This window comes from Halichoeres trimaculatus, unplaced genomic scaffold, assembly GCF_033239565.1.
Source record: "Halichoeres trimaculatus isolate MK-OKI-2021-1 unplaced genomic scaffold, fHalTri1.1 fHalTri1_scaffold_6, whole genome shotgun sequence".
In the NCBI taxonomy this organism is placed as follows: Eukaryota; Metazoa; Chordata; class Actinopteri; order Labriformes; family Labridae; genus Halichoeres; species Halichoeres trimaculatus.
This window is the reverse complement of record NW_027437184.1, coordinates 26,436,498-26,450,126: the sequence shown is the minus strand read 5'-3', so window position 1 is coordinate 26,450,126 and position 13,629 is coordinate 26,436,498. Positions and strand designations below refer to the sequence as shown.

Below are 13,629 nucleotides of genomic sequence, written 5' to 3'. Positions count from 1 at the left end.
TTAAAAAAAAATAAATGAAAAAACATTTAAACCAATAGTGTAAACAATAAAAAGACAAGAAATGTTCTATTTCTTACAATAATAAAAAAAATCTAAACTAAATAACAAAACAAAAAAAAGCTCGACAGTCACTCAAATAGTTATATTTATGTAGAATAAATTTATTTGTCCTCCAATGAGGGTGGGTGGGTAAACGCTAACAGAAAAAAAAAAAAAAGTTAACTATCCTGTGTGTCCAACATTAATATGTTGGTGGTGGTTTCCAGAATGTTAATTTTACCTTTAGATAATTTTAAAATAGTATAAAAGATTCTGACCAGCTTAAATCACACATGGTTTATTTGAAGCAGTGTTAAAACAAACATTGCTTTAAAAGATAGACTGATTAATAATGATAAACATTCAAACTAATACTTTAAACAATAAAGAATTCAATTTTTTTGAACAATGATAAAGATCTAAACTTAACAAGTATACGAAAATAGTTAGACAATCTCTTAAATATATATATTTTCAAATGTAATGTAGAATAAAGTTATTTGTCCTCCGATGAGGGGGGGTGGTGGCGGGCCAAAAATGAACAACAACAACACAGAAAAACTGTTGAAAGAAAGCTGCAGTTTGTGCTGTGAGACACACACGATCACATAGAATAGAACTTTATTTGTCATTGCGACAAGTACAAAGAAATCGCAAATGACGCGAATAAATTAAAACACAACATAAATGAAGAGATAAAAATACAATCCACTTTTACATGATCCTCAGTAGTGAAAGATTTTTTTTTAATTTAATCGACTTTCTCTTCAATATCAGTCTTATTAGTAGTTCTAAATAAATACTGATTGTCATTAACTAAAGTGATAAAATGTCGTCTTATTGATTATTATTAATTATTTGTCCTCTGATTCGGGGGGCTTTAATTAGGACAAACAACAAAAACGAGAAGCATCAAAAAGAAGAAGTGTGTGATTTAACACACTCTAATATGATATAGGGTGGTGATAGAATCATGGCTCGAGAGTCAATGCTGCAATAAATGTAAGTATGACATACAACGTGTTGTTTGGATCAGTGCATATATATATGCTACTGATGCTCCCTACTGCTGCTGCCACACCGGATGCGAATTCGCAAATTCGCGCGCGAACGCCGAGACTGGATGCTGGACTGTTTTGAGAAGCTGAGGGGCGACGTGCTGACGCACATTACTGTCATGTGATGGCTGAGATAACTGTGATTGCTGCTCTCTACCTGCTCTGGATATCCCGGATGAATCGCCAGGCCAAACGTCAACGCTTTTGGGTTCACCCGATCATGCAGAGACACCTGCAGCATGGTGAGTTTCACCACCTCCTGCAGGAACTCCATTTGGATGATGGCCCCTTTCAGCGGTACTTCAGGCTGACCAGGGCTCAGTTCGATGTCCTGTTGGCGAGGGTTGGCGCCAGGGTCTCGAGGATGGACACCAACTACAGACGGGCTATTCTTGCTGCTGAGCATCTGTCCATCTGTCTTCGGTGAGTGGCATTTCATTCTTGTGTCAAAATCTGTTTAAATTATCTTATGGAAATAACTCCTGTGTCATTATTAACGCCGACATATTGTCTTTTCAGCGGAACATTACAGCAAAAGTTTTGTAATTCTTTTTCAACGTACAGGCTTGTTTACTCTTGTGTAATTATTGTTTTATTCTCAACTGTTTCAACATACCAGCAAACTCAGGGTGCTGCTGAGGACTATCTGCTGTCTGATTGATCGACACACGATCCCAGCATGCTCGGGTAGAAACGTTGTAATACTGCATGTGTGAGGCAAAAGGCATTTCAGCAGCCGTTTAGAGAGAATTGTGTAGTTGTGAAAATACTCAAATTACATGGTTAAAACTTTGAATGAAAGCCATATTTGAGTTGTGAAAGAGTAAAGTTTGGGCAAAAATTTGGGTGCATGTTACATTTAAGAAACTGCAGTATTACATGTAATATAGGCCTAGATCGATTTGATTATTGCAGTGTATTATAATAATAGTAATTATTATTGTTATTATTGCTTTAATTGCTATTCAACATAAATACAGGAATACTTTCACCTGTTCCTATCAATAATAAAGTACAATTAAATGCAGATTCTGCAGTCACCAACATTCACTTCAGTTCAGCTAAATTTCATGTTTTCATCTGTTTTGCAGCTTCCTGGCCACTGGGGACTCTTTCAGGACCATTGCCAACACTTTCCATGTTGGGGCCTCCCCCGTCCCCATCATCGTGTCAGACGTGGCCTCTGCAATTTGGGATGTCCTCGTGGAGGGATACATGGCTGTGCCTACTGCAGAGGATTGTCGGCCTGTTGCAGAGGAGTTCCAGGAGCGATGGAAATTTCCTCTGTGCTGCGGTGCTGTTGATGGCAAGCATGTTGTCCTGAAAGCTCTACTGAACTGGCTAACTCAGCCTTTGGTCGTGCACTCTGACGGCACCCTCCAACTGCCTGCTGACCGGCTGTTCCCAGGAGCTGACCACAGGGGGCCATAGCCTCATGTGTTCGTCGGGGACGAGGCTTTTCCAACCAGGAAAAACCTCATGAGGCCATTTCCTGGGCGCACACTTCCCAGAGATCGGCGGGTTTACAATTACCGTCTGTCCCGGGCATGGCTGGTGGTGGAGAACACCTTTGAGATCCCAGTGGCGGATGTACTGGCGTCCCATGGAGCTCCAGCCCAACTTTGTAGGAAGGTGTGTCAAGGTCACCTGTGTCCTGCACAACTTCTTGCAGAAGACCACCCCAGCATCTGTGATGAGAGGCCTCCTAGATGGTGATGTGGAGCCCCTGCCAGGTCTGGGAAGAGTGGCTGCAAACAACTCCACCAAGAGAGCCTACAGGGTTCGGGAGACCTTTGCAGCCTACTTCTCTGCAGAGGCAGCAGTCCCGTGGCCAGACAACATCCAGCGTGAAAGCACTCACAAAAAAACGGCTCTTTTAAGAGCCACCTACACATTACTACAGAGCAAATGTCCTGCAACATGTGTTTAATGTTTTACATTTATATTAAAGACTTGTGCACACAGAATACAGAATACAGTACACGTTGTTCTGTGTGTGCAAGAAATGTGTGTGTGTGTGTGTGTGTGTGTGTGTGTGTGTGTTTGTATGTGTGTGTGTGTGTGTGTGTGTGTGTGTGTGTGTGTGTGTGTGTGTGTGTGTGTGTGTGTGTGTATGTGTGTGTATAATTGACCCTTGAGGCACCCCACACCTAATTTCATGTGTTCTGGAGGAACATGTATCCACACTTACAAAGAAACGTTGGTCTGTGAGATAGGAGTGAAACCAGTTAAAAACAGTACCAGAGAGGCCCACCAGGCTTCTCAGTCTATTCAATAAAATGTGGTGATCTACTGTATCAAAAGCAGCACTTAAAACCAGTAGTACCAAGACTGTGAGTTTTTGTGAGTCAGCATCACACCTGAAGTCATTTAAAATCTTTAAAAGGGCTGTCTCTGTCCTGTGGTTTGTTCTAAAACCAGACTGATATTTCTCTAAAATATTGTTTGCATTTAAAAAAAACAATTAAGTGATTAAAAACCAATTTTTCTAAGATCTTACTTAAAAATAGTCAGTTGGATACAAGACAGTAGTTACTGAAAATGTCAAGGTCTAAATTGCTCTTCTTCAGAAGGGGCCTCACCACCGCCATTTTAAAGGAGGAGGGGAAAACACCCGTCTGAGGGAGGGATTTACAACATTTAAAATCTGTTCTTCAAAGAAACCATAAAATGTCTTTAAAAGTGATGCAGGAATTGGATCTAAAAGGCAGGTTGTGGGCTTTACGTGGGAGAAAACTCAACCAAGTGTCCTTGCATCAACCAGGGCAAAACTCTCCAGTGTTTCCTCGGATAAAAGCAACTGTCCAGATGTATTAAAAGTCACATTTTGATGTGTTAAAAGACCAGACCTAACCTTTAGGTTTACTTTTTATGGTTTCAGTTAAAAGTGGAGCCACAGAATCCAGTGTTGTTTTGTGTTGACAATAAAATCACAAGGTGCGAGTAATATTTCAGCAGGAGTGCTCTTTAAAATCTCAATAAAATTTGCAACCGCCCCGGAAGTGAGGTAGCATTTCCTCACCGTTCTCACCGGGGCCTCCTGATGATTAAAACTGGTGATGATAAAATACACACAATAGTGGTCAGACACAGCCAGGTCAACAACAGAGGACACAGCAGTGGAAAGGCCATGGGTTATGACCGGGTCCAGGGTGTGTGCTCTGTTTGTGAGTCAGCTGTGTTACATTTTGGCTAAAATCCATGCAGTTTCAAAGGTTTAAAGATTCTCTAGACAATGGGTCAGAGATGTCATCAATGTGCAAATTAAAATGACCAGTTATTAAAATTCTGTTAGGTGTGTGTGTATGATTAATAAAAGTCAGAAAATTCACTGATTAAAGAAGTGGAGTGGTGGGGTGGTCTGTAAACAGTAATGCAATGAATAGGAGGACTGCTAAAAACACAGGCGTGAAGCTGAACCGACAAGTAGCTTCTAAAACCACACAGATCACCGGTGACACCGCCTGCATGTGTATTTCAAATGATGGTGCTAAAAGGGTTAAAAAACACTTCCTTTAAGTTAATGTTTTTTTTTCGCAACTGAAGCAATTCTGCCTCCTCTTTCCAGACTATTTCTTCTCAGAATATATATATATATATATATATATATATATATATATATATATATATATATATATATATATATATATATATATATATATATGTATATATATATATGTATATATATATGTATATATATATATATATATATATATATATATATATATATATATATATATATATATATATATATATATGTATATATATATATATATATATGTATATATATGTATATATATATATATATATATATATATATATATATATATATATATATATATATATATATAGATGCTGCGCTCGTTCACGCTGCTCCTTCTGTGTGGTCACCGGTTGCCAACTACTCTGGGAAGACCTGGCTGTTTTGTTGGGGTAAAACTAATGATCATCTGACCCGGTGTACTGAGGATTTTATCCTGCCACTGGCTGAGTCGCTGCACTCTTCATGTTGGTGGCTCAGGGGAAGTTTCCACTTCTCCTCTGGACTACCGGCAACTGGAAGTTGTTTGTGCTAGCTTGCTGGTTAGCCGCTCCTCTCCTGGTGATTGACTTCAACGAGGTAAGCTGCAATTTGTCTTGTGTTTGGTCAGTTTATCAGGTTGATGGGCCCTGGCTTTAGCGTGTTATCGTGGCTCGTTGATCTCTGTCCCCAACGAAACGCCGGGTTAACCCTGAGGTGGCACAGGTGCTTCACTGCACGTGTTTGTGTGTTTGTGTGTGTGATAAGAAAGCTATATCGCTGGCTCGAGCAGAAACTGACTTTATAGTGTCCCTCGTTCGAAGCCCATGCCATTGTGGGTGACAAAAAATGCATCCTGAATCAAGTCTGAGGGCTAAAACCTGAGACTTACAGTTTGGAGCCAAATTTTGACTTTCCAGTTCATGCTGAAATTCCATGAAATATATATATATATATATATATATATATATATATATATATATATATATATATATATATATATATATATATATATATATATATATATATATATATAAAAATAACATCATATCATATTTAGGAAAAAATCATGGAAGTGTATTACTATAGCCTCGATACAGTAGAATATAGCTTTTATGTAATTTTCATAAATATCTTTATGTGCTTGACCATTAAAGGGTTCAGTCACTTTGAACGTGGCATGATTGTTGATGCCAGATGGGCTGGTCTGAGTATTTTAGAAACTGCTGATCTACTTGGATTTTCACACACAACCATCTCTATGGTTTACAGAGAATGGTCCCAAAAAGAGAAAATATCCAGTGAGCGGCAGTTCTGTGGGACAAAATGCCTTGTTGATGCCAGAGGTCAGAGGAGAATGGACAGACTGGTTGGAGCTGATAGAAAGGCAACAGTAACTCAAACCATCCATGTAACCATTTATTACAACCGAGGTCTGCAGAAGAGCATCTCTAACCCACAACACGTCCAACCTTGAGGCAGATGGGCTACAGCAGCAGAAGACCACACCAGGTGACCCTCCTGTCAGCTAAGAACAGGAAACTAAGGCTACAATTCACACAGGCTCACCAAAACTGGACAATAGAAGATTGGAAAAACGTTGCCTGGTCTGATGAGTCTGGATTTCTGCTCCACATTCAGATGGTAGGGTCAGAATTAGGTGTCAACAACATAAAAGCATGGATCCATCCTGCCTTGTATCAATGGTTCAGGCTGCTGCTGCTGGTGTAATGGTGTGGGGGATATTTTCTTGGCTCACTTTGGGCCCCTTAGTACCAACTGAGCCTGGTTTAAAGTCCACAGCCTACCTGAGTATTATTGCTGACCATGTCCATCCCTTTATGAGCACAGTGTACCCATCTTCTGATGCTACTTCCAGCAGGATAACGCTCCATGTCATAAAGCTGGAATCATCTCAAACTGGTTTCTTCAACATGACAATGAGTCCCCTGTACTCAAATGTCCTCCACAGTCCCCAGATCTCAATCCAAGAGAGCACCTTTGGGATGTGGTGGAACAGGAGATTCTCATCATGGATGTTCAGCCGACAAATCTGCAGCAACTGTGTGATGCTATCATGTCAATATGGACCAAACTCTCTGAGGAATGTTTCCAGTACCTTGTTGAATCTATGCCGCTGAGGATTAAGGCAGTTCTGAAAGCAAAAGGGGGTCCAACCTGGTATTAGCAGGGTGTACCTAATAAAGTGGCCGGAGAGTGCCTGTCACGCATTCTGAATTATGACAATATGGGTCCCATATGAAAAGCGTCTTTGTTTAAATCATCCTTAACTGAAAATACTGCTAACACAACAGAAAGACAGACTTGTAAGAGAATCAGCTTGTAATGTTGCAATGTAGACTGTTTGATGTGATACAACTGCGTGTACTTTATGTATTAAACAGGAAATAGTTCCAGTTGTTGACATATCAATGCCGCTACTGACACCTACTGGCCACAACAAATATTATCCTAAGTCAATATTACAATTCTAATTAATTGCAATTTTTAGCACTTCCACATGGGCTTTATTTATCAGGATGGCACTGCTCAGGGGACGACAACGAAAATGATTCCAGATTAATATATTGTTTTACTGAGTCTCTGTTCAAACATCTCTGCAAGTCTATTTCAAGACTAATTCTAGTTTTTTCCACCCTAGTTCTCCATGCAGCCCTCTTCAATAACTTTCATAGAATCTACATATGAAGGAATAAAAGTAACATGTTTGCAAAGTTAAAAAGGAAATAGCATTGCTCTTTAAATCTTAACTACTAAATTCTGAAATTTCTGATTTAAAAAAGAGAAATTCAGATTAAAAACATTCTTTGTACAAGTCTGTGAACATATTTATTTTTTCTGTCAAGATTGGCTTTTTTTTGAGTGGAGGCGTACATTATTTCCAGTCCTTTTGAACTTCATTGCAATTTTTAGCTACTCCACACACACTTTATTCATCAGGATGGCATTGTTTCACCTTGGCATGTGAAAAAAGGTGAATGAATGAGCAAGAAAGTTAGAAAATGAAATCAAAAAAAGCAAAAAAATTGGTTTATTGCACAAACCACCATGTAGTATTTAGGAAGTAAACTTCAAAGCAGTGCAAAATCAATGTAATTAGCAAACAACAAAGTTTGTAAAACTTTTATGAAAACAGCGTTTTAAAACCCGGATGAATAAATGCTTTGCAATACTCATCAGTGCTTTATAACAAAGCAAAGGATAACTGGTTCAGAGACATGAAGGTTGATCGTGCTGGGTATACTGAGTGTGTTAGCTCTCTGTCAGCTCTTCAGTCCTCTGGAGGATTAGGAGCTGGTTTTGGTTGGTTTGATGATCACGGAGCTGTCACTGGAGAGGGTTTGGTAGAACCCTTGTGCAAAGCCATCCATGAACATGTTCTTCAGACGGTGCTGGAAGGAGAGGTATCTCACACCAGGACCATAACCAGAGAACATGTGCGACACCTGCAGGTCAACAGAGAGATGCACAGTCAAGAGACAAAAAGTGTGAATTTTTTTTTTTTTTAATTAAATTAACATCCCATTCCCCTCCCATCTGACTCCAACCTCCACTACCCTAACCAGGGTTTTCATCCCTCTCCTCAGCTCCAAGATCCCAACCCAACCCTAGATTGAGGTGGGGACCACTCACAGCCCGTAAACTGATTCCCTTTTCTAACAGACTATCACATCGCACAACGCTGTCACACATGCTAAGGGCAGTGGGGCCAGTTTTGGGACGCCAGATGTTGCTCAGGAGCCCTCTTGAGGTGTTTGGGACTAGTCATCGAAACACTGATGAAGGACAACATCCACCTGATGGTCCGGTGAAACTCTTGGCCCCAGAGCTGCGGTCGGTGGGGTGGCTCCTCTTGGATTGTATCACCTTGTACGGGTGAGTGGAATAAAGTGTATCCTAATCTTAAATCTTAGACCTAAACAGAACCTAACTTAATGAGCTCCTTAGTCAGATAATACAACTTCTTCAGGAAGTATTTACATTAAATTCAGCCCACTCACACAGCAGGTACCTGTAACACCTGTAACACCTGTACCTTTGTGGATTCAGCAACTCACCTCCTTCCAGGTGGGTGACTCAGCGTTGCGGTCTTGGGTGGGTTTTACAGAGTGCTCTGAGATCACAGTCTTTTTATCTGCACCCAGTAATTTCACATGAAGCTCGAAGACATTTTCCTGTAACTGTGTGTCCTTATACCTGGAAAGAACCACTGATGATTAGAAATGCATGAAAATGAGTGAGTGTCTTAAGATTGCAATTCAACAGAGTGTCTTTTTGGACATGTGACCTTTGGACATTACACTGCGTAACTCAAATTTTTTAGTTTGGTCTATTTTGCTCTGGGAAATCAAAGTGCCTCTCCATTTCTCATCTCCTGTGGGCATTGATAGCTTCGGTTACTGCGCCTCTGCTGTGACTGACAGGTCACCACAGCCACTGTGAGGTCACTTGCTTTACAAAAAGTTGGCGCCCTCTACTGTTGTAATCATGTAGTGACCATAGATAACTATCAGCAAGTGTCAATAGTTAGACCTTGATTATAACAACCCCGTTTTCCCACATTATTTTCAAAGGAAAAAAAAAGTTTCTAATATTTTTGTCAACACGGTAAATCGCCTTTCCTGTCCTTGGTAGCCCGGATGTAGCAATCTGAATTTTTCAACTTGAATTTCAGATTTTAATTTGTCAAAATGAATTTGAGCAACTCGAATCTTCTTGTTATTGAGTTTTGTGACTTGAATTTTTGGATCTGAATTTTTAACGTGTGATTTCTTTTTGGATATGAATTTTTAAAAGGTGTATTTGGGACAAATAATTTCACAAACATTGTTTTCATGGCAAAATAATTCAGTGCAATGAATTCAGAGGTGCTTTTATTTCAGTATCTAAAATTCAAATAGTTATGTCTTTTTTTTTTTTGCTTCCATAACTTTAGAGTCTCAAAAAACAAGATCTGAGCCCAGGGAGGCCAGGCTTTTCTCTTGCCACCCATGAACTCTGGAACTGTCTTCTTAACAACATTAAAAAAGCTCCAACCTTTTCCTCTTTTCAATCTGCCCTAGAAACCCACCTTTTCAGACTCCTCTTCCCTAGTTAGTTCTTTCCCCCTCTGACTGCCTGCCTTTTGGCCTACTGTACATCGTCTTTGAGTATTCAGAAAGTGCTTTGATAATGTTATGTATTATTATTACGATTCATTACAAGCTCTCCTGTTAAAGTGGTCATTGTCCTTATTGTCTAACAAAGCTCTATTTTTTGTGCTATAGTGTGTGAGTGTGAGTTCTTTGAGTGTGTGGCAGTATTTTAACACAGTGTGTTGCCTGTGTATTTTTCTGATGTGAATTTTGTCTCATTTTCAGCATATCATTAGAGTTATTCACATGACTAGTAGTACTATTAGACTGTTTACTTCTTTCTGTCACTTGAATACAATGAATATCAATACAAACACAAATTTAGTGATGAATACACACAGTTTAGTCCCTATGACCATGTACGTTTTCAATAACTAGTTAATGATACATGATAAATGTCTGCTATTATTTTGTTTTCACTTATCAGTGAAAGTTATTCCACCTCTATAAACTAAAAATTGATAAGTTTGATTCATGTATATAAAAGGTATTTAACATGCTAAGTATTTAGGTTCTGCCACCTTAAATTGAGCTGAGGCTGTAAATGCAAAAGTTCTCGATTCTATTTTCAAAAGTAATGTCCAACAGTTACTGCACCTCCACCCAATAAAATGATTAATGAAGCAGCAGCAGGTGCTCATTAACCCACCAGTCCTGGATGGCTATCGCAGGCTGAAACTCATCCAGCAGTTCGTCCCACAATCCCTCTGCCTTTAAGTCCACAACCTGCTCCATGGAGAACCAGCTGAAAAAAAGAGAGGAGAAAAACGATTTTTACATTAGTATGAGCAAAATAAAAGTACACAGCCTTACAGTTTAACATTAAAATGTCTGGCCTCAGCTGTTTAAGGAACCCTAAGGATGGACTCGTCAGATAATAAAATGAGTAATCTTAAAAAAACAAAAAAAAGTGTTTTGGCAGAGGTGTGGGACTGAAGCCCAAGAAAATCTCCAATTCTTGATTCAGGATCTTGAGCTGAGGTCTTCTGTTACATTTCTGAAGTGTGTATCTTGGACTACAGAAAACAGCTAAAATAAATTATTTCCTTAACACTTGTTGTCATTGCTCAGGAATGATGGTAACCAGCCGCTGACTGGCTGTGCACTTTGGCTAACATTAGCTGTAGCCTTGCAAACAAAAATTGGAAATGCAAGCTTTCTGTTCTCCCCTTCCACTGTCTAAACCTCACACACAGATTCCTCTCTGGTCTGGTCAGCCTCTCTTGTATCTCACTGGACACCCCTAACATCTCAATCAGGAGGTAGTGGATGACCAACGTTTCATTAAATAAAAACAACTGATGAGGTACACAAAATTAATTCCCACTGAAATTTGAATGAACTCATGAAGAACTTAGACAAATGCTGAGTTTCATAGCAGGCTGATACTATGTTTACTTCTGCTGTAGAGGTGAACCCTCTAATATGGAACCAAACAGGGACTGACTCACTTTTGGGGACAGCTTCTATTATAAATTTAAGGAACTTCAGTTTTTTTGACATCTAGATTACTTCTATTTCTCTAACCTGGAGTTTGCTGCTTGTTGGTTTCTTCTCAGTGACTTTTCAGTGATTTTTTTTACAGTGATCTGATGACACCTGTAACACTTACCTGTACTGACTCATTGAACATACAACAACACCAGGTGGGATGCCACTTCTGTCTTGGGGGAGTTTTTCTGTGCTAGTGGTCCAGCCACTGAAGTCACCTAAAGATAAAGTGAAACATTCAAAGATTCTTTAAACAGCATCGTTTTTTTTTAACTTTATGTTTGAAAGCTGTCACTCCTTTCTCTCACCTTGAGGTTCACGTTGAGGGGGTCCTCTCATTGGCCTTTGTTCAAGATCAGATTCAGGCAAAGGGTTGTCCTTGCTCTCACCTAAGGAAAAAAAAAAGCACGAAGAGAGACAGCTGTAAAGGGTGCCATACCTACTAAAGCCTCTGAAATCACACTGTAAATTTCACTGAGCTAAATTATCAATCTCTCTGACAGGATTGTAGGGTGTGTCTCTGTGAGAAGAATTGAAGGTGTGTAGTCAGTGGCTAAGATATCCTACGTCTCCACCTCCCTTTGGAAACAACCCACTCCCACTGTTGCTGTTTTTGGTGTGACTGAAGAACAAGACTTGAATTCAAACAGAGATTTGCAGTTTCATCACGGTGAGAATTTCAACAAAGAAGCACTAAAATGCCACAGACCAGGGGATCTGTTGGGAAAGTAACTGTCAGTATACTCCCAGGACACAGTGTAGGATGCTTTAACACAGTTATAAATATAAGAGTAAAAATCAGACCTAATATAATATGTCACTGCTTTAGATTGGTAAGAAGTTGAAATGATCACAGAGGTTTGTTGGGTAATATTTTTAAGAGATCACTGCAAAAACTGAAAGCATGCATGTCTTATTAATTATAAGGTTAAAATAAGCATGGCAGCTGTAATGATGGAATTTTACTGAATGTTGAAACCGCAACGACCGGAGTAAGGAAATGACATTTCTGTAGTATTAGGGTGTTGTCTGGTCTTGCAATACACTTAAAAAGTTGCTCAATTATGTGCAGAAAAAAACATGGAGACGTTCTTAAATCCAGGAGACACTTCTTAGGAAAAGTCTTTAAAAGGGGAAAAAAAACAACCACTGGTTTAACATTTAAAAAGAAGCTCAACCCTTGAAGCAGCTGTATCTGAACTCCTCTGATAAACTATGATCCCAAATGGAAACTAACATCTGTACTACGCCCCACGCCCACTCGGTACAAGTGATCTCTGCTTCTTCTCTGCTCAGTGACACTGAATGGAAGCTGTATCTATATCGGAAACAATAAACAACGTTTTTATCGTTTCTGATGCGGTGTTGTTACCGTGAGGTGAAGGGTTCTTCACTAAGTTCCTCCCCAGCGGTCTGGCTTCATACACGGACTTCCAGTCAACGCTGTCGGGCATCGGAGCTCCCTGCAGGCCCCACTCCTCCACACACTTCTTCTTCCACTCGGCGGCAGACATGGTGCAAACTAACAGTGAACTCACACTGATCCGGAAGAGTGTTCGGACTTCAGTTTTATGGCTCCGTGTGGGCCGCTCCCGTTTGTCGTGTTGGTATAGCAGCACATTTCCCCCCTTAAAGGCACAGTACATCATAATGGGTCCACAGAAAGGGCGTGGGGTTACTGAAGCCTGAGAGGCAGACAAGTAGCGAAATTCACATTGATTCTCAGTGCTGCTCAAGGTTATAATAGTTAACTTAAATGAAACTAAAAACGAAAACTAAAATTTAAAATACATTGCAGTTAACCCAAACTTATAAAAACTAGAAAATAAAACAAAAACGATGAGTAAACTAAAACTGCAGTGTTCACAAAACTAACTGAAACGAACTAAAATTATAGAGAAAATGCCCTTAGTTTTAGTTTTTGACAATGTTAATTGACAACACATTTTCCCAAACAATTTTATGACAGTTTTCGGCAGTTGTTAGTGCCGCACAGCACCATCATAGCGACGTACTGGAATGTGCTGTTTACTGCACTAACTGGCTGTGTGCTGTGCTGCGACCAAATGTAGTGGAGCAATGAATCAGAGAATCTGTAATAGTTTAATTTCATGTGAGTCTGACTTTAATTGTTTTTAAGTTTGTCTATCTTATTAGAGTCCAAGCTTCTAAAGATTTAAGCTCATATTATATTGTTTTATATAGTTTTTGTTTATATTATTTTTATGTAATTTAGGTTAACATTTTTTATATAATTTATGTTTATATTTTTTTATATTAAGTGTATATTATTTTCTTGTGTTTAAGGCAGCAGCCAACATTTCGGTATCAGCATTGACTGAGCAGTGAGCACTATGTTGAACTG

At 39.4% G+C, this 13,629-nt stretch overlaps 1 protein-coding gene across 1 annotated transcript; it reads right to left on the bottom strand.

Annotated features, from left to right (window-relative positions):
* Positions 1-7,459: 7,459 nt before the first annotated feature.
* Positions 7,460-12,868, bottom strand: LOC141791661 (F-box only protein 50-like). Its single transcript, XM_074672275.1, has 6 exons — positions 12,637-12,868; positions 11,573-11,653; positions 11,386-11,482; positions 10,423-10,518; positions 8,697-8,835; positions 7,460-8,084 (listed from the first exon to the last, which is right to left on the bottom strand). The coding sequence occupies exons 1-6, from the start codon at positions 12,776-12,778 to the stop codon at positions 7,926-7,928; spliced, it is 714 nt and encodes a 237-aa protein (XP_074528376.1). The 5' UTR covers positions 12,779-12,868; the 3' UTR covers positions 7,460-7,925.
* Positions 12,869-13,629: the final 761 nt, after the last annotated feature.